Raw genomic sequence first — 27501 nt, 5'->3', positions numbered from 1 at the left:
CCTTCATCCCTTCCTCCCCCTTCTCACACTCTAAAGTGGACCTTCTCTGCCTGCCTCTATGCCCTCCGCACATCATCTGCCCTCCTGCCTATAAAGGGTAAGGGGCTTCTGCCTCCGTGGCTGTGGAGAGGCAGTATGTATGAGGAAAGCATTTGAAGGGGCCGGGACTTTGGGAACCCAGGACCACAGTCTCTTGGTTTGGCTATGGAAGACACTGAGAACCTTCATCAGCTCCTGCCTTCCACCTTGAAGTTTGGGGGTGGCTAGTCCCTGACAGAAGCTCCAACTCCCCCAATTTGGGGGTCTGCTAAGCCCCTCTCCAGGCCCAGTAGCTTTTACAAAGGAATGGTGTCTTCAGAATAAATGTAACAGTCTTCCCAATGCCTGTGGGGGTGTAACCCTATGCTGCCCCACCATGAGCCTGGGGAGCAGGGATCAGGCACCCAACCTAGCTCAGTTCTCTGCCCTCCTGCCCCCCCCTCCCCTGGGAATCCAAAGTGGCTGTGGCTCCTTCAGGGTCTGGGGATTCCACTGCCTGGGCCTGCAACTGAAAAGGGAAGGACAACTGGCTGAACCCCAAATGGGATTTTGGGTAGCCCCTCGCCTCACCCAGATCAGTGTACAGTGCCAGCACTTTGGATGAATGGGACCTTCACCCCAGGACACCACGGGATAGAGAGAGCACCACTGTACTAATCATGTGGGCTTCAAGATGCAGCCAATGGTGGCTCCCAGCCATGTGGCAGAGGACCCCAGACACCCTACACGGGGTCCTCCATCTTGGGTGAACTGGTCATACCCAGAGCCCTGTCACACTAGTCCAAGGCTATAAGCAGGCCTAGTGGCCTCATCACTGGTGGCTGGAGGAGTATATGACTCAGTTCCAAAGAGTGCGTGGGACCAAGGCCCATCTCTTAGGCCCCCTTGGCTTCTGAGAGGAGAAGTCCTTGGGGCCTCCTCCATGAGAAGGCAGCTCAACCTCTTCTCATGGATGCTTTTGGAAGTGCTCTGGGTGCACACCAGCTTCCCCTTACAAGAGTCAGCTTCCAAGGGCCATCCCAAGCTTAGTGCTGCCTTCCCCTGGGGTAGCGCTTTCTTCTTCCAGAGATTCTCCATCAAGATTTCACTGCTCACACAGCGGGAGTCCCTGCTCAGACAAGCTCCTGGGCCCAGTATCACTTCATTGGGTCTTTGTCCACAGTACCTAGCATGTGCTGAAGGGTGTGTGTCTCTAGGGGTGGGGGGTGCTCTGAGAGGAGGAGAAGAGGTGAGATTTCCAGATCCTGCCAGTGCCCAGGAGGAGAGCTGCAGGGAGGCAGCAGCCAGGGTGCTGAGCTGAGGAGTGGATGTTTTAGGAGGCTGAACATGCTGGTTGTGGGGAGAAGCTCCCAGCTTTCCCAGGTGTGTTCCGAGGAGGAAGCGGAGGATGACTCAGTTGCCGTGAATGACCAGGAGGAAGAAGAGGAGGCCAAGGTTTGCCCAGGTTCTCCAAGCCCTGCCCCAGGTAACACTGCCCTGCCTTCCCCCTTTGCTTTCCTTCCTCCTGCTGATCAATCACCTCTTCAGTCTCTAGCCTCCCCTCCTTCCCAAGGTCACCTTTCTCCTCTTGACAACTTGAAGACCCTTCTGGTGCCTCCCAGGCAGCTAGGGGCTAGATGAGGGAGGGAGCCAGGACTGAGAGAGGTTCCACCCATGTTGTAAAGTCCCCTTATCTTCAGGTACTGAACTGAAACTGCAAAGGCTGGGGCTTGTACCTAGGAAGAAAGACTGGTCAGATCCTAGAGTCAGTCACTGATGTAGAACTGTAATCCTCCCTTTTTATATTGGAGGAAGGGGAGGTCCAGGCAAGGAAAGGGGCCCCAGGGTCTGTGCTCCCTCTCCCACCCCTGCTTCAGGTTCAGGCCCTAAGAGCTCTGGACCTAGAGGCAAGCTCGAGCTCCTGAGCCTAGGGCCTGGAATGTGGCCTCCTCCCTCCCCTCCCCTCATGCTCCAGCCATCTGGACCATGAGCCACTGTCACCTCCTAAGGGTCTCCCTGCCTGCAGTCATTGTCCTGCCCCTGGTCTTTGCCCCTGGTCTTTCCTTGTGTTTCTGCCTACACAAGTGTGATCCCCATGTGGAGGGCCTGGCTTACATGCCCACTCTGACGAAGCTCTGATGTGACTGCTTCATGTCCCCACTGTCCTCTCAGACTCTGCTCAATCCCCCTGGTTCCCATCCTCTGTCTCTGCACTTTTCTGACTGAGAAGGCCATTTTCAATGGAACTTCCTGTTCCCCTTCTCCCTTCCTCAAATCTTTGTGACATCACTGGTCAGTCAAGGCTGCCCCTTCCCAAGTGACCAGCATCATCATGTAACTGCAGGCCCCCTTTTGGGAGGGTGGGGAGAAGAGAGCCCTTCCCTCGAGGTTAATGCGTGGCTTCCGTGATGGGCACAGCAGGGAGAAATCACACAAAAAGATGCCAGTGGCTAGTTTTCCACATTTAAAAACCCCCATCAAAGGAGGCAGCCCCAGGAAGGGGGTATAACAGGCTCCATGTTTAGTAAACTGGGCATGCCCAGAGAGGCCCCTGAGGGGCATCTCCATGGATCTGGGCATGCCCAGAGAAGTCTGGATTACAGCCATCACCAGCAAGTATTCATGACCACTCACTGTGTGCCAGGCAAAGAAAGGCAAACAGCCCCAACCTGCCCTCAAGGAGCTCCCAGTCCAATGGCAGAGACAGCATGCTAACATCTCTATACAAACAAGCTTTAGGGTGGGTAGGCACTAAGATGAAGGGGGCTGGCAAAGGCTTCTGGCAGAAGGTGGGACATTGGTTGAGATTTGAGGAGGGAGGGAGGTCCAGGTGCGAATGATCAGTGAAAATGATCTAGGCAGGAGATAAAGGGTCTTGTGTGAGGATCGGCTAGGGGGCCAGGGAGGAGAGATGGGAGGGTCATGAGGATGTGAAACACCAATCAGAGGATTGTCTATTTGTTCCTAGAATTCAGAGGCCACTTGAGTTCATTGAATAGGGGATGACAGGGTTACTCCTGTGGTTTGGGAAGATCAGTTTGCAGGATGGCCTGACAAAGAGAGAGGCTGGAGGCAGGTAGAACCCCTAGCAGCCACCACAATAGGCCAGAAAGGTGAGGAGGGTCTGTATCAGAGATGAGACAGGAACACGTCTGAGAGATAATCAGAAGGTAAAATTGACAGGCAACAGATTGGATTTAGGGCATATGAGAAGGTGAGAGGTCAAGAATTCTGCCAGGTTGTCAGCCTTGGGGACTGAGAGGATGGAGGTGCCCCCACCCCTACCCACTGCACAGTAAGGAGAGTCTGTTTGGGACATGTTGAGTTTCAGCTGCTTGTGGGACATTCAGTTGGAGATATCCAATGGTCAACTGAAGATGTGAGATGGGGTCAGAAGAGAACTTAGAGATAGATAAGCAGATACAAAGAAATTGGATCCATGGGAGTCAAAATCACCATGTAAACCAAACTAGAGGAAGCAGAGGAGAGGGCTTAAGTCCATGGGACAGACCACCACAGTTAGTGGGCCTGACCTAGTGGAAGATCCAACAAAGGAGACAGAGCACTGGTCAGATCAGGTCCCTAAAACCTCAAGAGAAGAATGAGTGTCGAGGAGGAGAGAGTCATCTGCAGTGTCTAACGCTACAGAGAGGTCAAGGATAGTGAGGTTGGAGAAAAGGCCACTGAGAGATGACTGGTCACTTTGGAATGAATAATTAGGTTGGAAGCCAGGCTGTGGGGAGTGTGGAAAGGTGTTGGGGGCACTAATGGTGGCTGGCCTTCTCAAGGAAAGCTGGGGACAGGAGAAGAACCAAGTGACCTTGTCTAGAGGTGGGGTAAACTGGCAGAAGGGAAGCAGCCTGGAGACAGGTAACTCTAAGTGTACAGAGAAGACAGGACGGAGGGAGTCATTTGTGTGTGCAGAGGACTCAGCTCTGGATGGCCTCCTCACCTGGGAGAAGGGACAGGGGGAGCCAGGGGAGGTTTAAGGAGGGAAGAGGTGGTTTGGAAGAGCATCTGTTCAGGGTAGGGGAGGGAGGGAGGTGTGAACACACCACCTTATAGTAGGGAGGACCAGGGGAGATTGTGGAACAGGAACTTGTAGCAGATCCTGTTAGCAGTTTCTCCAGATTTTCTCCAACAGCAGATGGTGGGAAGGACCCAAGGCAGAGGTTTGATTTGGGAGGACCAGAGCCCCAAGAGAAGATGTCACCAAGGGGGCATCAGCATGGAGGTGGAAAGAGGAGGGATGGGACAGTGGGGGGACTCTCTTGGAGCAGGGGGCTGATGAAGACCAGGGTCCAGGGCTGGAAGGCACAGGGAGAGGTTGGGATCCCCGTAGGGGATTTTCAAGTCCATGAACATGGAAGTCATGTATTGTGGGTGAGAGCCGATCAAGGTCTGAACAGGTCCATGGATGGCTGAGGTGAGCCACTTCCCTTCCCAGTCAACAAAGACCAAGCACCCATGGTGCCCAAAGGGTATGGGAGGGCGCTGCATCCCATGGCGGTCATCCTGCTGAGCCAGATCCCCCATTGTCTTCTAGATCCATCCAAAGTCGTGAGCAGCAGTGGATGGCTGGCTGGGCCCAGCTACCCCCTGATCCCCTCTTCCCTCAAGCACCCGTCCCCTCCCCCACTACCAAGCCCCAATGGACACTCCAGGTCGGAATTCCGGGGCAGGCGCCTGAGCCTGAACCTCACCTTCAGCCCACTGTCCAGCTCGGAGGCAGGGGCCCACCTAGGGGAGAGGCTAGCCTCGCTGACTCCTTTCAGGTGTCTCACCGCCCTGAGAAGCCCAGGATCCCAGAGTCAGCCAGAGCATCGCCTGGTCAGGCCAGCTGTGGGATCTGGATCCACTGAGCCCAAGTAAAGAATCCTTCCAAATGCAATTCTCTAACCTCTCATCCCCCACCCCCTAGCAGGAAGGACCCTCTGTTTGTGTCTCTTCTCATCTATCTGATATCTGTGTGTCTCATCTATTTCTGTGTCTTTCTGACAGTCTTCATCTGTCTCTTTTCTCCTCTCTCTCTCTCTCTCTCTCTCTCTCTCTCTCTCTCTCTCTCTCTCTCTCTCCCTGTCTCCCCCTTCTCCCTCTCTCCCTCTTCCCTCTGTCCCTTTTTAAATAATTTTTAAATGTTTAAATTTATTTTTAGTTTTCAACATTCACTTTTATAAGATTTTGAGTTCCAAATTTTCCCCCTCCCCAAGACAGTATGCAATCTGATGTAAGCTGTACATGTACAATCATATTAAACATATTTCCACATTAGTCATGTTGTGAAAGAAGAATGAGAACAAAAGGGAAAAACCATGAGAAAGATAAGAGGGAAAAAAGCCTCACTCTGCATTCAGACTCCATAGTTCTTTCTCTGGATGTGGATGGCATTGTCCATCGTGAACCTTTTGGAACTGTCCTAGGTCCTTGCCTTGCTGAGAAGGGCTGAGTCTATCAAAGCCAGTTCTCACACAATGTGGCTGTTACTATGTACAGAGTTCTCCTGGTTCTGCTCCTCTCACTCAGCATCAGTTCATAGAAGTCTTTCCAAGCCTCTCTGAAGTCTGCTTGCTCATCATTTCTCAAAGCACAATAGTATTCCGTTACATTCATATACCACAACTTGTGGTATTTCCCAATGATGGGCATCTCCTTAATTTCCAGTTCCTGACCACCGCAAAAAGAGCTGCTATAAATGTTTTTGTATGTGTAGGACCTTTTCTCTTTTTTATCTCTTTGAGATACAGACCTAATCCACTACTTTATTTCTTAGTCAGAAGATGATTGCTGCTTTTTAATAGAACTGAAGATCTGGTACAGCCAGGCCACCTTCCTCTGCATTTCTTTTCATTAATTCCCTTGATACTCTTTCAGATGAATTTTGCTATTTTTTTCTAGCTCTATAAATTACTTCCTGGTAGTTTGATTAGAAAGGCACTGAATAAGTAAATACATTTAGGTAGAATTGTCATTTTTATTATATTGGCTTGGCCCACCATAAGCAACTGATGTTTTCCCAATTATTTAGATCTGACTTAGTGTGAAAAGTTTTTGTAATTGTGGTCATAGTTCCTGGGTTTGTCTTGGCAGGTATTCTCCCAAATATTTTGTATTGTCTCTGTCTTCTCAACTCTCTCTCTCCCTTCCTCCCTTCCTCCCCCTCTCCCCTCTCTCCTCTCCATTCTCTATGTCTCTGTCTCCTCCCTCCTTCTCCCACATCCTCTCCTGGCAGGAAGGGGAGGGGGAGGCCAGTACCCTGGGAATGATTGGGAAGCCCCTGCCCTCAACAGCACTACTCACCCCATTGAGCCACCACCCCATTGAAGAGGGGATTTAGGGTGGGGGGAGCAGGAGGAGGGTAGTCTTGAACCCTCCTAAACCCTGGGCAACATAAGACAGATCTTCAGGTGCTCCTTCCCCACTCAGGCTCAACCCAAGGGACCTCAGATTGGAAGCCAGGGTCCAGTCGCCTGCATCTTTTGTCTCCTACACACCTTCCCCACTGGAGCCAGCCTTCTCCCTTCTCAGATGTCAGGCAGAGAAAAGTGGACCCAAGGGACCAGGCTGTAGACAGCCCATTATCCGCTCTCCAGTCAAAGCCCCGGAGAAGATGTTCCTGCCAGCCCCTGCTGGGCCACTCACCAGCAGCACCAGCACCCTACACAGGCTGCCCAACTGGCCCAGCATGGGACCCACCACTACCCCACCCCCAACACCCCCAGCACATCCCCAGGGGAACTCCAAATCTTAACACTATGGTGGCAGCTGCCTGGGCAGGCAGACACAGCCCCCAAGGCTCCTGGCACCAGATCCAAGACCTAACCCCAAGGAGGCCCAGAAAGACCCTTGAGTCCTGTCAGTGACTCTGTGGAGGGGGCAGCAGGGCTGAGGGTCATGCCGACTGAACTCCAGGAGTCCTAGAAGAGGAGGGACTGGACCTGGGCAAGACGCTCAGCTCTGGGGATCAAAACTTTGGACTGAAAGTACATGGTATGGGGACCTCACCATGGTGGGGTATGGGGTGGGATGGTGTGGCCATCGACATCAGGGGCCAGGATCCTGATCCTCACAGATCAGATACTAGGCAAGCCGGCCTCTTTCTCAATCATTCTCTCTTCTCAGTTGGACAGAAATGTAATGGGGTTTATTTTCCGTTCATACTGGTCAATAGATGAATTGTGCAGCCAGTGTCTGACATCTGCTCCTGGCCACCTTCCCCAGAGCTCCTTGGCCCTGGACTTTCCCATAGATGTCACTTCCAATCACACAGAGCCTCCTGTCCAGGTCACTGAGCTATTGGAGGCATGTGTATTATGGGATATGTCTGTGCCCCCCCCTCACAGAGGCTCCCTCAGCTCTTTGGTGATGGGGGGATAACTGAGGTGCTTCAGCCCAAATCTGCTCTCTGCAGTCTTCTGCACACTCAGGGCCACCATGGGACAGTCCATGTCCACAAATTTTCTGCAGATCCGTGGTGGCAAGAACTGATTTGCTCTCTGAGGGGAGAGAGGGAGGGAGGGGGTGGGCTATGGAAAAGGGTGGCCTGGTGGGAGCAGCAGCAGGGGGTGGGGAGCAGCAGCGGGCTGGAGGGAGGGGCTGCCGGTGCTGCAGGAATCCTGTAGTTCTTAGAGAGGCTTGCTGGCCCCCAGAGGGACAGGACCTTGCTCCCAGGCTAGCCCCCTCCTCCAAATAAACACAATGCCCCCCCCACTTGTACACATCACACACACATCCTAGGTTGTAAAGTCTTCACACACACACACACACAGCTGTGAGGTCTTAGACAAACATACATCACACACACACACACATACATACATCCTAAGTTGGGAAGTCTTACACATCCATACACCCCCACCCCACCAGGCTGGGAGGTCATCTCACACAAACACACATCACACACACTTCCCCTCAGGCTGTGAGGTCATACACACACACACACACACACGGATGTGAGATCTTATATAAGCACATATATACATCACACACAAAACACCCTAGGTTGAGCAGTCTTACACACCAAGCTAATACAAACATATCTCACACACACACACACACACACACACGCATGCCACTCACAGGAATGCACTTCTCCTGCATCTTCTTGCCAATGTCTGGCAGCTGCGCTAGCTCTGTTTGAGGAAGAAGATAAGGGGACAGCATCGTGAGGAACAGCCCTCAGCAGCCAGCCCTCCCCCATGGGTGGGGATGGAGATCTTGGAGAGTCATGGCGAGCAGTCTACATGAGACAGAGGGACAAGTGATGGGGAGCAGAGGGAATGAGGGTGCTTCTGGGGGAGCACCTGGAATGCTGGGGAGTGGCACCATGGTGCCATGAAGAGAATCTCTGCAGGTCACAGCCTCTTTAGTCTCCTGCTGACTGCAGCTCTTGGACATGTTGATGCTGGGGATGGCGTTCAGGAGCCTGTGTGGAGGCAGCAGGCAGTGTGAGCGGGTGGGCATGTAGTACTGTGCAGAGGCTGGCATTGGGCAAGGGCAGGGGAATGGATGAGGCTCAAGGAGGAATTAGGATGGGTGTAGCAGTGGGGTAAAGGAAAAGTGAGAATGCATTTACCCCACTGCACACCTGCCTCTGTGGGGCCCCAGAGGCGGCCCTGGGACCTTGGTCTTCCTTTGGGCCTGGAAATGCCGGCGGTGGCTTTTGCTCCCAAGGCCTGTGGCCTCCTGGGGCTTCTCTCTCTTGGCTTCAAGAAGGGGATAGCAGTCGATAGACACATCCGTGTGGTCGGTGAAGGACCTGGAAGCCTCAGTCACACAGTGTCGCGCCTGGTACTCGCTCATCACCTGGGGGACTGACTAGTCACCTCCTCCCCCCAGGAGGAGAGCTGGAGCCTGCCCTATCCACAGTGGCATCCCCCCGCTGTGGTGGCCATGCTCCTGAGGAACTCTGACCATGGCCCTGCCACTCACCTGCCCATTGGGGTTCAGCAGGAGGGTAACACAACCAGGGTTGGTGTAGAAATGGATCAGCTCCCTCTGCAGTGTCTGAGGCACGTGCTTTCTTGCCAGGCTGACCCCTTCACCCCACACCTGCCCCGAGAGTTTTGTCAGAGCAGTCCCCATTCCAGGGTAAGCCCCACGGGAAAGGATGTGTCCCCCTGGGGCAGTGAAAAATAGGAAATGGAGACTGCAAGGGAATATCTGGGAGGGGCCAGAGGGGTCCGGATCTGAGGATCCCTCAGGCTCTGGAGCTTTGGGGTCATTTGTATCCATTGTATCCATCCTCTTAAGAGGCAAAGGGTTTTTCCAGAACAGCCACAAGAGAACGGGGGGCTTTCCAACGCACAAACCTGCTTACAATGCAGAGTTTGAGAACTATGTTCCCTAAAAGCCTGCGTGATGACTGTAAGTGTGGTCATCCCTGTCCAGCTATTTGCTGGTTTCATGAGCAGTCTAGGGGGATGCAGCCAGAGGAAAGAAAACATTTGGACATCAGTGGTAGAACAGGAAGGGACCAAGATGCACCTGTGGCTACACACACACACACACACACACACACACACACACACACGCACGCACGCACGCATGCACGCACGCACGCACGCGCATACTCTGTTGAAGAGACAAAGGTTCCTTGGGCACCTTTGTGCTGAAGGGGAGGGGTGAGTACAGAGTGAGTAAACCATGGGCTCCAGTTCCCCCAGGAAGTGTGCATAGAGAAAGGCATTGAGAAAGGATGCTGGAAGGCTTCTAGTTTAAAGGTCATACTTTTCTATTCGCCTTACATTCTGCTTTCAGAGCCAGGGGGAGGCACTGGGTGGCTGAGAACTGTCCACACAATTGTCCACACTCTAGATGTGTAAGAGTGAGTTCTCTGCAGTTCAAGTAGGAGACAATAGTCAGGGAACAACCCAACTCCTCACTTCTAAACGAAGAGGAGGGGGATTCTCTCCCTTCCTCCAATCAGGTGGAGCCTTTAGCAGTGGGACTATTTTCCCAGCAGTCAAACAGGGACACGTCCTCTCCTGTCAAATGTAGACACTTGAGGTTGGCAGCAGTTTCAGGGAGCATGGCAGCAGAAGAGAGCTAGCTCTGAATCCCAAGAAACAGTAGAAACTGACATTCACATGTGAAAGTCAAACAGCAGAGAGAAGATCCTGAAAGACCCTGGAAGTTCTGCTAAATGGGGCATCCAGCAGAAACCCTGAGCCCAAAAGGGGAGCCTGGCAATGTCTCCATGAATGCAGAAAGGCTACTGAGGCCCAAAGTTCTGCAATTGTGAGCTGCCTTCACCATGTGCTCCATATACACCTGCCTCACTCTCTTTATAATGCAGCCCCAGATGCTGCATTCGTGGGAAAGGGCACCCTGGCTTCACTTGAGGAGGGTAACTTTGTTCTTACTGTGTCTTAGAAATGCCTGTGCTAAGAGAAAATAATTGTATCTACTGACTGGATGTTAAGGTGACACATACCAGGGCAGCCTTGTCAGCTGTCCTAATAGAAGTGGTGCCCACATACAAAGAGTAACTGCTCTATGGAGACGCAACCCTCAGGGCATGTTGGGGGCATGGCCCAGGAGGGGGCATTACCTAAGCAAATGTCCTTCACTTGACCCTGATACCCCCTCGCCCCGAGGGGAATGGGGATTCCTCAGCACTAGAAATGTGAACATATGAGAAGACTTTCAGCTTATTGAATAAGTGAAACCCAACAGAGGATTGTTAGATGGGTCCAGGCTAGTCTGAAGGGAACCTCCCCACACTTGCCCATGTTTTCACTAAGATTTGTATCATTAATGGGGAGCAGACATGGTGGGATAGGGCCCATGGCTGGGATCTGACTCACACAGGGGACATCTGGTGAAGATCTATGGAACCTCCTCCCAATCAGCTGGGAGGATGAAACAGGGAAGGAGTTTGGAGGACAGATGGAGGCACCACATTGGGGTGGAACATCTGCAGGAAAGCCAAATGAAAAACCACCACACGCCTGGCGGTCAGAACCCTCCACCATTGGTCTCCCAGTCCCTTCTCCATCTCAGCGATGGCTTTCTTCAAGCACTCCAAGGTCAGATCACAAATTACTAGTGGTTCCTGTCTCCCGCCTGGCCATCCTTCATGCCAGGAAACCATATTTTCGCCTCTCACTCCTGCCTCAGAATTCCTTGCTCACCTTCTCCATAAGGGTTGTCCTCATTCTCTCCACTGCTCATTGTCAGCACTCTCTAGCTTTGGAAATCATTTCCATTCTTCCCTTGTATAAAAATTGTATTTACCTATCTATGACCATTTAGCACACACACACACACACACACACACACACACACACACACACACACACACATACCCCTAGAATGTAAACTCAAGGGAAGGGACTTTTTCATTTTCGTGTAGCAACCCCACGAAGCCACTCACATAAATGAGCATTTGCCTTGTGGGTCGGAGTTCCCAAAGGGTGTTGACTACTACTATCCTCCTGGTCCTAGAGCTATAAACCTGGGGCTGTTGCTCATGAGCCCCCACTGCTGTGTTTCTTGTTCACAATCAGCAAGTAACTTAATTAGCTTTTAGCAAAGGTATTTACTAAGGCTACATACAGTTGGCATACAACATTTCCCCTTGAACTAGAGACATACTTTCCCCCTGTACACACAAGTTCCCTAGAGAAAGTAGCTTCAGACTTCAAGGACAAATGCAGTAAGCACCTATGTATGGGCCAAAGGAGTTCTTATAAGTCCTGGCCCAGAGGGAATACCCATGAAGTTTAATGTGGGAGGTATGGTGTCAAGGATGGATCAGTCCAGTCCCAGGATGGGCTCCTCTCAAGGTGAGGGATCTCTGTTGGATGGGTCTATCTGCTGCAGGGCAAGGCTAGGCTTGACTGGGCTGAGCTGCTGATACCTTGATATTTCTCTGAACTTTCTATTGCCCCCAAGATCTGGCGAAGTTGGTGTTCCTGCCTTTTCCAACACCTGTGGCCACTACTACCAGTTCTAGTGGGCTCTGCCACTGACCCAGGTCATTAGGAGCTTAGCACTTCTGGAACTCACAGAGAAACTCCCACAAGCCACTTCATCCAGGGGCTTAGCTGAGGGTCATTCACTCCTCCATGACCTGTCTCCAAAGTGACTTGCTCTATGGTATGTGGACCCAGAGGTTTGATTTGACCTACTCAACCAGTCACAAGACATCTCCTATGCAGAGATCATTGCCTCTTGTTCAACAGACAAAATCCTATGATCTTCTCAAATTAATTGTGATGAGATTGGAAAATTCCTTAATACCTCATTTACTTAGTTGATTAATTATGGTGAGGATAGAATGCCCACCCTTCCTTACATTTGTTTTTGTAACCTCAGCACCTAGTAGGTGCTTAATAAATGTTTGCTGAATACACCCATTTTATAAAACGTTAAGAATGGAAACTGCTCTGTCCAAAATTAGCAGCGATCTCTGAGTGGCTAAATCAAATGGCTTCTCTTCAGTCCTCCTCCTCACTGGCCTCTCTGACATTGCTGAGGCCTTCACAACCTGCTCCAGCCTACCTTTCCAAAGAGCTTGTGATGGGAAAACAAAGGAGAGATCTGCCCAGCACCTGAGAAAGAGCTCCACAAATGTTGGTCCAGACATCCAGAGAACATGGAGAAGAGGAGACTTCTGAGACTGACCAAGAGGGAAGGTAGCAGAGTTAAGACTCCTACACGCCGACAAGCTTGAGAAGAACCACCACCACCACCAAACAATCAGGAGATGCCGAGGGAGGTCTGACTCCAAAGAGGAGATGCGAAAAGATGCCTCGCCCCACTCCATGCAGAGAGATCCTTGGATGGCCAATGCTGGATACACATTGTGTAGAGCTCTTTGCCTTCCTCTTAGGTATTTTTTTCCCTTTTTAAAAGGCAACTCTTTATTATAAGAAATGATCCTCTAGAATAGGGAAGAGGATACTAATGGAGGGAAATTAAGTGATGCAAAATCAACAGATATCAACAAAACCCATTGTTGGTTTAACCATCGAGTGCTAAGCACAGACAGTCGATGTGCACTGAGTTCAGAAAGACAGAGGGGAAATCAAGGACCCTTACCCAGATCTGGGGAAAATTCCCTCTAGAAGATGCAGATAAAGGACAGGTGTGATCCCATGTTTCCAAATACAGCAAAGGAAGCAGATCCTTACAAGGGTCTGATACTCTTGGGAATCCAATTCAGGAAACACAGGAAGAAATCACTCAGATTAGGACAAAAATCCCCTTTTTTTTCTGCCAGAGATCCTGGCAGTTTAACGTTTGAAATGGATTCTATAGAAAGGACTGCAAGTGAACACAGGGGCTGATGGCTGGCATGTTTTGGAACCAGGCTCCAGCTTGCAGGGAATGAGCATAGAGGTGGGGAATAGGGATGGAGCAGGGGCCAGAGAATGAACTGGAAGAAGTCAAAAGCCCCAGCTTGGGGAGAAGGACAATGAGAGGCCAGAATACCCAGCTCTCTGCCTTGTTTCTGCCTTCTCTGCCAAGGGGGAAAACGCTGAGGCTGGAAAGCAACCATCCCCGGGGCAATGTATGCAAATATCCTGGAGTGTTACTGCTCGGAGAGAAAAGATGAATTGGGTGGATTCAAGGACCTGGGGATGACTCTGGGCTCCCAGTCATGAAAAGGAACACAGCCTGAAAGGCTTCAGAACCCTGGTGTATGTATGGGAACCACAGAGGACCAACAGCACAGCCAGCCTCCTGGCTCTTGGTAAGCAGGTGGCAGACTAGAATGGCTCAATGAGATGAGTCAATGCAATGACTGGCTTGGCTTGGCTATACAAGAGAGAGGTGAGCAGAGGAGAGGGGTCACACTAATAAAACATTTTAAAAGAATAAGGAAAAGAAGTAACTACCTCAAGTCTCTTGGCCCAGGGATGCTTCACCCTGAGGCATGAGAAAATCTGGGAGAAAGACTGTGGAGAGGGGGTGAGGGTGAGTCTATAGAACAAGAGAAGGATGAATGTCCTGACTCCCTCCACACACACAAAGCAGAAACAAGAGAGTCTGTCCACTGCTCATGAGCACACTGGCCTTGGGTTCTGGGCAAAATCTAGAAGGCAAAGTTCTTCGAAAGGGATGCAGAAAAGGAGGCCATGAGCCCTCTCCCTGCCAAGGACCAGCCAGGCTTCGTGAAGGTCAGACATCACCAGATACACCTGGCTTTCTCACGCTCTTGTGACAGAGGAGGGCTTGAAATGGGAAGAGCCAGTCAGAGGGCTCTGTCAACTCTGCCACCAGGGCTCTGTGTCTGAATAAGAAAGGTGACAGATGTCTGCCAAGGTCAGGGCAGTGGTGAAATGGAAAATCCAGCTCTGGTGACTCTCAAATTCTACAATTAGTGTTTAGAGGAGGTAGACCTCCCTCTAGCAGATGCTTAGGCATCATCCATAACCTTCCCCTGGGAAGGCATCCCGTCATCTACATTCATCCTGCTCTCCATCCTCTTTCTCTCCTTTGACCTTCAACCAATTTGATCTTTACCCAGTCTACCAGCAGGCAGAGTTAGATAGGCCTTCAACACCTCTCCGTCTCCCTCTATCTGATCTGTTTCGATTGCTTCACACACAGTAGTCCATTGTCATGGATGACTTCCTGGAATGAACCCTTTCCCACTAAATGGGACTCAGTGACACTCTAGCCATCTCATTTACCACCACCCTCTGAGCCTTGACTAATAGACAGCCCAGTTCAGACATGTATTCATGTCCTCAACCACCATTAAACACCTAGTGTATGCAATAATCTGTACTTGTGCCAGTCAAATATAGACCAGGAAAAGGACAGCCCTGTGATGGGATCCTGATTGCCATCCACTCCTATCCTGTTGCGACATCTGCCACCCTCCTACACTGGGGGCACACTGACAGTTGACCAACTTTTTCAAGTAAGTCTTGAGTCAGACACATTCTTCACAAGCCAGTAGCCCATTGGGAGCACAAGTCAGAACAATAAAATCTGGCATGGTTGTTGGCATGGTCTTCACCATGCCTGTTCCCATGCTCCCCTATCCTTCCATGCCTTTCCCAAGAGCCCGCCAGACATCCCAGCCTTCCTCGACAGTGACGGTGATCCCCGCCAGAACCAGCAGGGTTGGCAGAGTCACTAGCTTGCTCTCTCTCCATCCACCATCCTCTTGGGGAAACAATGGGCAGATCTTCAAAGGGCCAAAAGGTGGCGCCATCACAAAGCCACAAAGACTTACCTACTGTGTAATGCACATTTGGTGCTTCAGGGAATGGTGGGTCCACACTGAGCCTTAGTATGGTCTCCCCTAATCTAGACAGGGGACTCAATGCCAGGGGCCTCCCAGCCTGGGCTCCTGGGGGCAAGGGGAAGGGCCAGAACTATGCCAGGACAGGTTCTGCCTGTAGGACCCCAGATGACCCTCTCAGAGGATGCCCAAGCTCTCTCTCGTATATGGCCCTGGGGGGCAGGGGCACAGACCGTGACATGATGCTGTGGGGCCAGCAGCGTGTCCTTGGGAAAGCGGTAGACGCACACAGGGAAGTGGTGAATGAGCTGTTTGAGGACGAAGCCACTGATGTCCACGCTCTCTTCCAGGGACTCGTTGAGGACCCGGATAAACTTGCCGCGTTTGTCAACCTTCACAATCTTCAGGAAGGAGTCCAAGACCTTCCTCCTGGGGAGACCAGAGCCTGGGATGGGTGGGGCCATGAACAGCTGCCCCACCCCTAGCCCCAGCCCCACAGGATACTCACCCACCCCGGTCCTCCACCAAACTGGAAAGTGAGGCCGACCTTGCCAGGCCGATGCCAACTACGGCGTAGAGGTTGCTGCTGTCCTCAGGCGCCTTGGGTCTCCTGAGCTCCAGGACAGGGAGGGCCCCTGTCCAGGAAGCATGAATCAGAACCAGTTGGGGCAGCCACCCCACGCTCCCTGGGTCCTCCTTGAGGAGCAGCCAAGGTGCTCACCAGAGCCCCCAACCTCCTGCTCCTGGGTCAGTGAGGTGACAGAGGGGCAGGAATCAGTGCCTACAGATGAGGCGACACTGCTGTGGTGAGTGGAGACTCGCTCTGAGCTCATGGTAATGGAGCTGAGGGAGCTGCATGGCAGCAGACTCCATTCTACGCTCTTCTCTTGGCGCTGGGACTTCTCCGGTTGGGAGTCAAGGTAGTCTGGGGAGTCCAGGACATGGGCAGAGGTGGCCCTGAGGGGAAGGTGAGAGAAACCCAGGGTTCCCAGTCACCCTCCATGGGACACATGGGGTGGGGGTAGGGGGGTAGGCTCAACCTGACAAGACCAGGGGCTGGTACCTCTTCTTGCTATACATGTCCTCAAACAGGTTGGGATAGCGCTGAGCTACGCTGTTCCAATCCACGTCCTCCAGGCGGAAGTGATGCCCCTGAGAGACCCAGAGGTGGGGCCAGGGCCTGACGTGTGTATATGTGTGCATATGTGTGTGTGTGTGTGTGTCTCAACAAGGAGCCTCTCCACCTCCTCCCCCCAGCTTTACCTCTGGAGAGCTCTGGTCCAAGGACTGGTCACTCAAATCCATCATCAGGGCCTCAGCTGTCACCACCTGGGCAGAATTGGGCCAGTGGGCACAGCTGGGCCCACCTGCCTCCCCGCCCCCAACATCTACATGCTGGCTGCTGTGTGCCAAGCTGTGCCTGGGGGCAAGGGGGAGTGGGGGGGTGCTACATTTAGAACTAGGCAGACACACACTTCAAAGGCCAGTAGGGATGGAGGTGCAGGATTAGGACTGGGGAGCATGGCCTTAGAGGAGCCAATAGGCCCAGGATGGTGAGAGACCATGGGAAGACTGGCTTGAGCCACACAGAGTCTAGGGGCATGCATAATTGGGCAGGTTGGGAGAATGGAAGAGAATAAGCTTTGTTAGGACACCTATGTGCCAAGCACTTGATCCTTACAACACGTCTGGGAAGGAAGGGTTATTATTAGCCTAATTTTACAATTGAGGAAACTGAGGCAGGCAGAAGTGAAGGGACTTGCTAGTAAGTGACTGAGGCTAGATTTGAAGTTGGGTCTTTCTTGACACCAGGCCCAGCAGTCACTCCACTGTGCACCAGCTGCCTCAGTTTCAAGGTTGGAGCCAGATAATAGAGGACTCTAAGCCCCAGGCAAAGTTTCTGTTTATTCTAGGAAGGCCTGGGAACTACTGAACATTTTCAACTGACATGATAGCACTGGGTTGGGAGTCAGAAAGACCAAGTTAGTGGCTGCTGCTCATAGCTCTGGGCAAGTCACCAACCCTCATCTGCCTCTCCTGCCAGGCATGGGACTGATCAGAAAGGGGGAAAGATCAATGTGAGGCAATGAGGCCAAATCCAGGATGAAAAACTCAGGGAACTAGAAGGTGGTAATTCCTTCCCCAGAGTGAGGGACATTAGGAGGCGTGAAGAGTCTGAGGGGAAGTCAGTCAGCTGACAAGCAATGATTAAGTGTCTACTGGGTGCCTGCTCCCAGGGAGCTCCCAGTCTAACGTTGGGCAGACAGAATAAATGGCTGTAGAAGACCACTGTCTAGAGGGGAATCAGAAGGTCACACTAGCAGTTATGAATAAGGGAGGGTTTGGGAGAAAAAACCACCAGGTCCGTTTGATGCATGTTTGGTGTGATGTTTCTAGAGGTCTTCCTGTTTGAGATGTCCACCAAGCAGTGGGGATGAGACTGGAGCTCAGGCCTGAGAGTTGCCTCCATAGACAGGACAACTGATGAGATCGCCATGTGAGTCAAAGCCCTGGGCAACATCCACAGTGAGCAGGTGTGACAGAGGCAGGGCGGAGGAGAGCCAGGACAATGCCAGCCAAGAAAGACTAGCCCAAAGAAGAGCATGATGGCCAACATCAATGGCTTCGGAGAGGCTGAGAGGAAGCTGCCACATCAGCCATGGAGACAGAGCCATTTCAGTCGAAAGAGAGACGCAGCCTTTCCAGGCGGAACATGAGAACAGGGCCAGAGGGGATGGGCATGAGGACTGTTTAAAGATGGCAGAGACACGGGCATGGCCAGAGGCCACAGATGTGACTGGTGACAGAATGGTCACTGGGTGTTTATTAAGAGCCTACTGCCTGCGAATCCCTGCCCTCCAAGCACTCCCACTCCAACCACTAAGTCCAAACAAGAGAAAGCTGCTCAATCATGGAAATGACTTCACACAAAGACAGAAGAAGACAGGAAGGCACATGGTCAACGTTTTCCTAGACAAGACCAAGGGCCCCTCTACATGGAGCCAGATGGAGGAGATGAGATGAGGAAGCCAGGCTCTTGGCCAAGCCCCAGGTGGGCGCAGTTTGAGTAGGGCGTGGAGATCCCTACAGACATCCAGGGTCCTAGATCTAGAGCTAGATATGTCCAATGAGCTGCTGGAGACAGAGAGGGCATGGCAGGGATGGCAGCTGACCCTGTGGAGGCGGATGGGAGGGAGAGGACAGGGCCCTGGGGGAAAGAGAACAATGAAGCGATAAAGGTCAGACAAGAAGGAGAGAATGGGAGAGTGAATCCTGAACGGATTAGAGGTGTCTCCAGGAGGTAAGCCTGAGCACTCAAAGAGGCCTTGCTAGAGGCTCAGTCCAGGGAGCAGCAGAGGGGGAGGGGGGAAAGGGGAGAAGGAGGAGGCAATACGGGCTGCAGTGCTGAGGGAGTGGTCCACAGGGCCAGAGGAAGGGCTGTCTGAGGACTGCACAGAAGGGTCACTAGATCCAGCATGGGAGAGAGGAAGGGGATTGGGGGGGAGGGAAGATGGATAGGGCAGCTTCCCAAGCAGGCACATTTGGGCAGGGTGACCAGCCAAGCTCACTCACTTCTACACTGCCTGTCTGGGAGCGCAGCACACGTCCAGCCCACGAGGATCGGGCCAGGTGCAAGAGGCATGACCGCTGGAAGGTCTGTACCTCATCCTCCAGGCACCGCAGGCGTGCATGGGCCTCCTGAAGCTGATTCTCCAGCTCTGTCTTCTCCTATAGGGAGAGATGAGAAAGGGTCTGCAGAGCCCCAGGCCCAGCGGCCCCAGGGGGAGGAACAACTCTGCAACCTGGAGAGAGCAGCCAGCCTGGGGGGAGGAGGGCACCAGCCCCAGCAGACTGGGGGCGGGGGTGGGGTGGGGTGGGGGGGTACCAGGCCCAGCAGACTGGGGTGGGAGGGTTGGTCCAGGTTCAGGAGCCTCAGGCCTACAGAAGAGACACACTTGGCAGGCTTGCTCCTTTTGGGCACTCAGCTCCTGAGTCATCTTGTCAATCTGCTGCTGCAAGGCTTTGATCTGCTCCCGGGAGGTCCTGTAGGAAGGTCAGAGCAGGGGTGTGTGGGAGGAAGGTACACAGGGAGGGGACAGAAGCCTGATGGGGAAGGGGGCCCTGAGGGTTACAGACCTTTCTGGCTTCGAGTCTGTCAGCTCATGGAGAATGTAAGTCATCCGCTTTCCAGATGGACACTGAGCAGCCTTCCGAAGAGCTTCAATTTCCAGCTCCTTTTGAGCCAGCAGCAGCCTCAAGACTTTTGGATCCAGGTGCTCCAAACGGCAACTGTAACCACCATATCTGTAGCCCTTGAACCCTGGCACTGGTCCCAGGTTCCAGAGCTGGACACGATCCTGGCCTTGAATGCTCAGCCGGGACCTCCTGGACTCTAGCCCCAGTAGCAGAGGCCTTACATTCCAGCCCTGGTGTCCCCCCCGACTCCCTGCCCCGGCCCCTGGACCCTCCATTAGGGCTCTTACTTCTGGCTGTTGGGAGACATCAAGAAGGAGACAGAAGACAACTTGCCATTGGCACCTTCAGGCATTGTTCCGGATTCTGTGGCCTCCAGGAAGTCGCTGCTCCACATGAAGGAGGGCCAGGAGATGGTCCAAGAGGGGTCATGGACCTGGAGCCCCTGTCCCAAGTCACTTCCCAGCTGCTCCAGGCTGGAGGAGGCATCTCCCCCCTGCTCCACAGGCTGCCCAGCCATCCTTGGTGTTCCTGGGGGGAGCCGCCTGGGAGACAGGCTGGGCTGCTGCAGCCGACTAGAGGTGCCCACCTACGGAGCAGAAGAGGGGACAGACTCTCCAGCCGCCTGTATAGTGTCCCAATCCCTGGGGGTCCTCCCAGATGCCACCAGCTCTAGTGGAGCGAGGCGTGGCAGGATTCCTTAGTCCCATTTTACAGATGAGAAAACTGCCTCAGAGTTTCAGGTTTCTGCTCCCCCCCAAACTGAACCAGAGGCTGCTGGTGGTCAATCTTCCCTCTCAATTATCCAGCTCTGGCAACTACCCCTCCCCCCTCACCTGAGGCAGACTGTGAGCTCAGGGTTCTGGAGCCCAGGCTTTGTTGCTGTTTCCACGGTTACGAGCCACCTCCTGCCCCAAAGGCCCCAGAAGGAGGGGCTGTTTGTGCTCCAGCATTTCATATGCCTCAATTGTTCCTTCTGGCACACTAGGCTCTAGCAGGGGTGGAACTGGGAAGAAGGAGGCTATCCTAGAGGGAGCTCACCAGCAGAAGGGCCAGCCTGCTCAGTTTGGCCTCTTCTGGGGAAGTCTGGAGGAGCAAGAATCTCCTCTGTTTGAGATTCCCCCCTTCTCCTTCCCTAACTGTCCCTCCCCCAGCTAGAGCTGCTCTCTGCTGGGTCTCCTCAGAGGTGGCTCCAGACATGGGGAGCAGCCAGGTAGAGGACACAGCCACCCAGGAAGAACCATTAGAGACGTGATGATGGATCAGCTAGAATTGATTCAGCATCTCCAATGTGCCAGGCATCACACCAAGCCCAGGGGATACAAAGAAAAGGAAAAGAGTCCCTGGCCTCAAGGAGCTCCTGGTCTAAAGGGGGGACAACATAGAACGAACTTTGTATGAGTGGCCAGAAGCTCAAAGCATGAAGGGCCATCCGAAAAGGGGTCTTTCAGTAGACACTTGGAAGAAGCTAGCTAGGGAAGCTGGAGATGCAAAGGCAGAGTCCAGAAATGGAATAAACACAAGCTGGCCAGTGCCCCTGGACCCTAGAGTGTAAGGAAGAAAGAGACAATGCTTTTAAGGCCAAAAAAGATTTCGTCGTTAGTCCTAGAGGTGGCTGGGGGATGAGAAAGTGCCAGGGGGTCTGAGGGTAGAAGGTCATTTACGAGATCATTGGTGACTTGAGGAGGGCAGATTTAATCAAATGATGTGAACAGAAGAGTGAGGAGTGGCAATGCTGGTTGTAGATGGCTTTCTCCAGGAATTCAGCCACAAAAAGAAAAAGAGAAGGGGGTAGGGGCAGCTAGAGACGGTAGGGATCAGGAAAGAGGTTCTTTTTCCAGGGTTGGGGGCGTGTTTGTAGGTCATACACAGATGGAGCCAGTAGCATCAGAATGACTAGGGGCTGTCTAGAAAAGGCACTGTGGTGAGCAGGATAGTGCCTCAATCAAGGTGGCTGCCTTGGTCCAGTCGGGGTCTCTTCTTGCAGCCCTAAGGTTGGCAGTCTTTGGCTAAGAAAACAAAAGCAGTGCCCTGCTTCTCTGTCAACCATGTGTCCTACGATGCTGGGACCCTTCCCTTTCCCTGGGGAGAGCTAAAAAATGAAAACCATACATCCACTGAATTGTCCTCAGCAATCAGCAAATGTGTTAAGCACCTACTACACACTGTTGAGGTTTGGGGTGCTAGGAACCACAAAATACCAACAAGCCAGGTCCTGCTCAAAAGAATTCAACACAAGCCTTCTTAAAGCCAAAGAAAAACAACGTTTATGAAAAATTCAACATATTGGGTTGACTCTTAAGGAGCCTAAGTATTTGTAACACTTATATTCACAAGCAGGCCAGATAGAATCTCAGCTAGACAGTTTGAGCTGGATTGAATCTAAGCACCTTCATGGAGGCGAGATGGCACTTAAATACAGAAAAAGACTGAGGGGAGAATCCAGATTTTGCCAAGCAGTCTCAGGTCCCAGGGATAGTCTGGACAGGGGAGGTCAGCCTGGAATATAAATCAAACCCAGGGAGGATCCTGATGGGAGTGGCCCACAGTCCAGACAATCCACAATCCTGGCTGGGCCACTGGGACCTCAAGAGAATGCTAAGAAGTGGCAGGAAGGGAGGAATCATGAGAATGTTAAATCAAGTAAGGGGAATCCAAGGAGCCCCCCAAGGCCAGGCTTTCCGAGGCCCTTCAGACAAATGGGACCAAAACCCTCCCACTCCAAGAGACAAAGGTCTCGGCTTGGGCTTGTACCCCATCAGCCCCAGATACCATTCCAAAGATAAAAAAGGGTTGAGGTCTAATAGGGGAAATAATCTGGATGTGAAAAAAAGTATATCCAGTATATACATATATAGTGCCTTCACCGCTGTCTCCAACGGGGCCTGTCTACAGCTCAGTTATACCCAAGTGTTTGCAGGTTGTCACCTCCATTAAATTGGGAGTACATCGAGGAGAGGGGCTGGCCCTTAGCACAGTGCCTGGCACACGGCAGACTGTGCTTAATAAATGCTTATTTCCTTCTTCCTCTAACTCTTGGACCTTGGGCAAGTCACTTAACCCCAGCTGTCTCATCCTGGGTCATGTCCAGTCATACTGATGAGTATCTGGTCACTGGATTCAGATGGCTCTGGAGGAGAAGTGAGGCTGGTGACCTGCACAGTCCTCCCTCACTCAACATAAAGTCCAGTGCAAGTCATGTCATCATTTCTCCGATGGGTGGTCTTCTTCAGCAAGGAAGGACGAACACACACAACTCGTGGAGGAGGTAACGCTTGAGCTGGGGTTTTATAGAAGGCAGTTGGGGGGGGGTGATGTCTTCACTTGGCCTGAACTGCATTTCAGTGAAGTAGAGCTGCACTCACTCTCTCTTCTAGAGTCATCAGAGTCCAACAGCACGACAAAAGTCAAGGCAGACCCAAGCACTCGGCAGCGCCTGCTTCAGCAGCCTTCAGGGCAGATTGCTCCTGTCTGCCCATTCCCCTGGGGAAGTCTTCAGGTGCTTGGGGGAGACGACCCCCTACCTCTACCCTCAGTGGGGCGGATCCACGTGCCACAGCATCTGGGAGCCAGCGGCCGGACCTCCCTGAACACCCTGGACCGTGTTAGCACAGGGTCTGAGGCTCCTCTCCCTCCACCTCGAGGTCCCACGAGTAGCCTTGGAGAGGGGCAGCCGCTCCGGGTGATGCCCCCCAGGATGAGTGCGCAACCCCTCTTCCAGCCCTCTCGCAGCGCCCCTTCCCCACACCTCCCCTGCCCAGCCCCCCTCTGCCTCTCCATCTCAGGCCCCTCTCGCTCCCCTCTTCCCTTTCTGAGACCCCTCATCCTCCCCCACCACCCAGCACCCAAGAACCGCGTCTGAGACGCGCCGCCGGCCGGTCCCACAAGCCCTGGCGCTCCGCCAGGAGTGTCGGGCGGGGCCTCAGGATAATTCGCGGGGAGAGGACACCACGTGGGCGCCAATGGCTACTGTGACAAATGGATCCAAACGAGCCCGAAGCCGCGCGTGCGCAGACCGAAGGCGGCGGCCGCGCCGTAAGCTCCGCCCCCCGCCGCTGTCCCACCTCTCCCACCTTGCCCCCACTCAGCTTCAAGGCAACAGCCAGTGACGCGCAGCGGGAGCGGGAGCGGTAGGAAAGGTGGGAGATGAGACAAAAGCCAATGGGAGGACGGCAAAGAAGGGGCGGGTCGGCTGCTGAGGGACCAATGGACGGAGAGGTGAGGCCCACCGTTCCGAACAGGTACCCGGAAATCAAGTTCCTCCGGACAAGTCGTGGCTTGGTCAAAGGTCAGAAGTGACAAACCGGGCAACGAGAAAACCATTCCCCCACGCCACGGGCAAGGGGACCCAGGCGTCCGGATTGGAGGACGACTTTGACCGCGGACTTCCGAGAGGCCGCGAGCCACGACCCCTGGAGTTTGGGGAGGTGACCGAACCACGTGACTACACCAAGCCCCTCCCATACCTGTGACCGATGGAAGCGGGGCGGGGCGACAACCAGGTAAACCAGACCCGGCTGGAGGCGTGGGAGCGGAGCCAGGCTCTCCAGCCAATAGATGCCTGACGTAGGGCTGTGAGGCGGGGCCGGAGTCCGTGAGTGGCCAACGGGAGCTCTAGGTGGGGTGGGGTGGGGCAACAGGCATCCGGCCAATAAGGGTGAGGCGTGGGACCGCGGGGCGAGCTCACCACTGCGACCAATGGGCGCCCGGGGTGGGGCGGGGGCGGGACAACAGGCGTAGGGCCAATAGGGGCGCTGGGTGGAGCGGGGCTCGCAGAATCAGCCAATCACGCCGTGGCGTGGGGCTGCGGGGAGGGGTTGCCGGAGCCCGAACCGAGCCGAGCCGGAGCTGGAGCTAGGTTGGTCGGTTTGGATCTGCGGGGAGAGGCTCCGACGGTATGCTCTGAACTGTTGGGTTCTCCTGCTGGGGTGACCTTTGCTAGGGTCAGCCGCTGCTTTTTTGGACCTGGGGGCCGGGGGTCAGAGGTCCTGCTGACCTCTGACCCCGCCCCCCAAACGGGAGCCGGGCTGAGGAGGCAGGGGTTAATGGCCTGGGTCCCCCCTGGGGTGGAGAGCAGAGTTCTGGGCCTTTAAGGGGCCCCTCTGGGGAGCGGGGTGTGGGGGTGGGGGAAGAGCCCAGAGCGCCCCACAACCTGCTGAACGGGGAGGGGTGCCCCTCCCTCCTTCCCCAGGTCCCGCCGGGGATGCCCCGGCCCTGCCCCCGCCCCCATGGAGCTGAAGGTGTGGGTGGACGGAGTACAGCGTGTGGTCTGCGGCGTCTCGGAGCAGACCACCTGCCAAGAAGTGGTCATCGCCCTGGCCCAAGCCCTAGGTGAGCGGGGCAGCCCCTGAGCTGCTGGGGGGGGGGGGGGGGTGCCTGGTGCCAGGGCTCCTCCCCCAAGACCACCTTCTCCTCTTTCCCAGGGCAGACTGGCCGCTATGTGCTCATCCAGCGCCTCCGAGACAAGGAGCGGCAAATGTTGCCCCAGGAGTGCCCCGTGGGGGCCCAGGCCACATGCGGACAGTTTGCCAGTGACGTGCAGTTTGTCCTGCGGCGCACAGGGCCCAGTCTTGCCGAACGGCCTGCCTCAGACCCCTGTCTGCCCCCAGAGCGGTTCCCTGTGCCGGCCAGCCTTCCCCACAGGCCTCTGCCCCCCGCCCCCCATGACTCCCCCAGCCCAGCCAAGGAGGACGTAGAAGGGGAGCTGTGGGGCCTGGAGCACCTGGTCCAGAGCAATGAAGCCGAGCTGGACCAGGAGGGCTTCTGGGCCCAAGAGCTGCGGCGGGAAGTGCAGCAGGAGCTGGAGCGCCAGAGCCGGGTGCGGGAACTGCAGGCGGCCACTGAGGAGTGCGCCCGGCGTCTTCGAGAGCTGGACGCTCAGGCCCGAGCCCTGGAGGAGGAAATCAGCTGGCGGCGAAGGCAGCAGCGGCAGCAGGAGCTGCCTGGCCCCCGAAGGCCCCAGGATGAGGCTGCCGCTGCCCGACTCCACAGAGATCTGCAGACCCAGGCCCTGCAGAGTGAGCGACTAGAAAGCAGCCTGGCCAGCGTTGGCCGGGCCCTGGCGGAAGCCGAGCAGAGCCTGCAGGTGAGGCCAGCCTGATCCATCGCCTTCCAACCCCCCTGAAGGAAGGGATCAGGCCTCTTCATGGCTCCCCTCTCCCACCCATCCAGGCCCAGGCCCAGGAGGTGGAAGAGCTGAATAGGGAGCTCCGACAGTGTAACCTGCAGCAGTTCATCCAGCAGGCCGGGCCAGCACTGCCCCCACGATCCCAGGGCCCTGAGTCCAGCCAGGTGAGAACCTTGGGAGCTGGGTCCCAGGAGGAACACCCCCTTCCTGGGCTCCCTCGGCTCACTCCCTGTTTGCTGCAGGATCCTTCAGCCTCACCAACAAGCCCATCCCACGCCTTCCCAAGATGTCCAGCGTGAGCCCCAAAGCCCACGTAAGTCTGCTGTCCCTGCACCTCGAGGAAGAAGACTCGGAGGAAAACCCCTGTGTGTCTGCCTGTCTGGCACCTTCCTTTCACTCAGCTTCATTGGCTCTCTCTCAAAGGCAGCTCAACGGGACACTGAGGCTGTGCTGAAGATAGTCACTGCCAGGCTGGGGGACCCATGTCCCAACTATCCAGCTGGTTCCCTTCTCCAGAGGTGCTGCACTGGCCAGAGATGAGTGAAGGATCACTGGGAGAGACACATATGGGCTGGGAGGAGAGTTTTGGTGCCACTCTGCCAAAGACCTACAGACAGAAGGACAATGGTCCCACAGGCTGGCCCAGGCTCCTCTGGCTGGAACTCACTTCCTTGGACCCCTGCTATGTGGCCAGTAAACTCCTAGCAGGAGTGGGGGAGAGGGGGCCTGAGTGTATCCCTGCAGGGGAGTGTCCTTTCATCCCTCACTGTGTGGATCCCCCTGGAATAAAGGCACCTAAAGTATGTTATATCTCTGTATCCCGAAGGGTGGGGCAGGCCTGAGTTTCCCTGAGGCCTGGGCCAGTTTTGGACCCTCTCCCTCCTTCTTTCCCCTCCCTGGAAATCTGCAGTCCACTTTGTCTATTGTAATCACAACCTTCCTCTTGTCTTCAGCTCCCACCCACTGCCCCGGCCACAGACCCCCACCCCACGAATAGTCAGCTAAGTCCCTGGATGGTGTCACACCCAGAGCTGTGGACCCCTGGGGACCAAACTGCCCCTCCCAGAGGGAAGGCATGACCTTGATCAGACCCAAGGGCCAGGGGCTCTCCAAGCAGAGGGAAAGGCAGGCTTTGGACTCCTTTCTGGCCCACTGTGGGGTGAAGACAAAGGCCTGGCAATAGGCAGCAGTTGTGCGCCTCCCTCCTGTTGAGAGTTGCCAGCCTCAGCTCTGGGACACAGCCCACCTAGTCTGAGACAGGCACAGAGACAAATGGGGCTGCTCTTGTCTGAGGAGCAAGAAGCCCACAGCACAGGCCTGCTTCCTGAGAGCTGGGCTCCCTGGGAGGCAGGCCTGCCAGAGCCCCACCCCTCCTTAGCCAGGTAGGGAGGTGCTAGGGAAGGAGTTGGTTCCTCCGCTCCTTCCTGGAGTCTTGCTGGGTGACTCATGGGCCAGTTGTGGTTGAGGTATAGGCCAGGCCACTTTGGACCTGGAGCCCAACCCTTTGAGTTGAGAATTTCCTCAGGGAGGCCCTCTCTGGGCCTCAGAGACAGTCCTCCCTGTGCCCAGCTGCTTGGACTGGTTTGGTTGGTGAATGGCTGCTGTGGGTGGTGCCACATTCCTGAGGCCCTGGGCACATGGGTGAGCTTAGCTTGGCACCCTGAGGCCAAAAGTTGGGTGAGGAAGTCAGTCATCCTCGTGCCTCTGGCTCCTTTGCCCTAGAAATCCAATGGATACCATGCTGCCCTGAAGGAGTCTGTCCTCCTAGGAAAGAGAAGGGGGACAGGAGTGCTTCTCCCTAGTGGTGGAACCTAAGCTTTCACTGATAGCTGGAAGACTGTACTCAGAGGAGGCCCAGTGACTAATGGGGGACCTCTAGAATAAAGATGAACTCCAGAAACTACCTCAGCACCTTGAGGGCCTGGCCCATTTTTCCCCAGCTTCTCAGGCCCCACTGACC

The 27501-nt window shown here is 54.3% G+C and overlaps 3 protein-coding genes across 14 annotated transcripts in view; 2 read left to right on the top strand and 1 right to left on the bottom strand.

Annotated features, from left to right (window-relative positions):
- The window catches only part of LRRC56 (leucine rich repeat containing 56), a 56821-nt gene extending 49623 nt beyond the window's left edge, over positions 1-7198 (top strand). For all 7 annotated transcript variants that reach the window (XM_072639541.1, XM_072639542.1, XM_072639539.1 and 4 more), the window contains 3 exons: positions 1356-1504; positions 4565-4886; positions 6442-7198. In XM_072639541.1, the coding sequence (XP_072495642.1) occupies positions 1356-1504; positions 4565-4886; positions 6442-6766 (796 nt within the window). In that variant the 3' untranslated portion in view covers positions 6767-7198. The remainder of the gene's footprint in view (positions 1-1355; positions 1505-4564; positions 4887-6441) is intronic.
- Positions 7138-23456, bottom strand: LMNTD2 (lamin tail domain containing 2). 3 transcript variants are annotated; one of them, XM_072639537.1, is made up of 15 exons: positions 20251-23456; positions 19705-20003; positions 19358-19510; positions 19177-19264; positions 18794-18949; positions 16484-16549; positions 16284-16372; positions 15942-16177; positions 15729-15855; positions 15454-15649; positions 8947-9066; positions 8591-8820; positions 8319-8440; positions 8095-8147; positions 7138-7511 (listed from the first exon to the last, which is right to left on the bottom strand). In XM_072639537.1, exons 2-15 carry the CDS (start codon positions 19932-19934, stop codon positions 7353-7355), a joined length of 2025 nt encoding a protein of 674 aa, XP_072495638.1. In that variant the 5' UTR covers positions 19935-20003; positions 20251-23456; the 3' UTR covers positions 7138-7352. The 3 variants fall into 3 exon arrangements, with proteins under 3 accessions (XP_072495638.1, XP_072495637.1, XP_072495639.1); XM_072639536.1 differs by lacking the exon at positions 20251-23456 and having other exon boundaries at positions 19705-20222; XM_072639538.1 differs by lacking the exon at positions 20251-23456 and having other exon boundaries at positions 8603-8820; positions 19705-20222.
- Positions 23457-23572: 116 nt separating this feature from the next.
- On the top strand, positions 23573-26344 carry RASSF7 (Ras association domain family member 7). 4 transcript variants are annotated; one of them, XM_072639550.1, is made up of 5 exons: positions 24186-24309; positions 24606-24745; positions 24838-25499; positions 25586-25705; positions 25784-26344. In XM_072639550.1, the coding sequence occupies exons 2-5, from the start codon at positions 24643-24645 to the stop codon at positions 25838-25840; spliced, it is 942 nt and encodes a 313-aa protein (XP_072495651.1). In that variant the 5' UTR covers positions 24186-24309; positions 24606-24642; the 3' UTR covers positions 25841-26344. The 4 variants fall into 4 exon arrangements, with proteins under 4 accessions (XP_072495649.1, XP_072495648.1, XP_072495651.1 ...); XM_072639548.1 differs by lacking the exon at positions 24186-24309 and adding an exon at positions 23573-23916 and having other exon boundaries at positions 25586-26344; XM_072639547.1 differs by having other exon boundaries at positions 24179-24309; positions 25586-26344.
- Positions 26345-27501: the final 1157 nt, after the last annotated feature.

Source organism: Notamacropus eugenii, chromosome 2, assembly GCF_028372415.1.
Source record: "Notamacropus eugenii isolate mMacEug1 chromosome 2, mMacEug1.pri_v2, whole genome shotgun sequence".
Classification (NCBI taxonomy): Eukaryota; Metazoa; Chordata; class Mammalia; order Diprotodontia; family Macropodidae; genus Notamacropus; species Notamacropus eugenii.
The sequence above is the reverse complement of the archived record's forward strand: the minus strand, read 5'-3'. Positions and strand labels throughout refer to the sequence as shown.

Coding starts and splice junctions, on each gene's coding strand:
- RASSF7 (XM_072639548.1), top strand. CDS start 24,643: ATGGAGCTGAAGGTGTGGGTGGACGGAGTACAGCGTGTGGTCTGCGGC. Junction 24,746..24,837: donor CGCCCTGGCCCAAGCCCTAG/GTGAGCGGGGCA, acceptor CCTCTTTCCCAG/GGCAGACTGGCCGCTATGTG. Junction 25,500..25,585: donor AAGCCGAGCAGAGCCTGCAG/GTGAGGCCAGCC, acceptor CCACCCATCCAG/GCCCAGGCCCAGGAGGTGGA.
- LMNTD2 (XM_072639537.1), bottom strand. CDS start 19,934: ATGGCTGGGCAGCCTGTGGAGCAGGGGGGAGATGCCTCCTCCAGCCTG. Junction 9,067..15,453: donor CCCCACAGCATCATGTCACG/GTCTGTGCCCCT, acceptor CTCTCGGGGCAG/GTGTGGGGTGAAGGGGTCAG. Junction 8,821..8,946: donor TGCTGAACCCCAATGGGCAG/GTGAGTGGCAGG, acceptor TCAGTCCCCCAG/GTGATGAGCGAGTACCAGGC.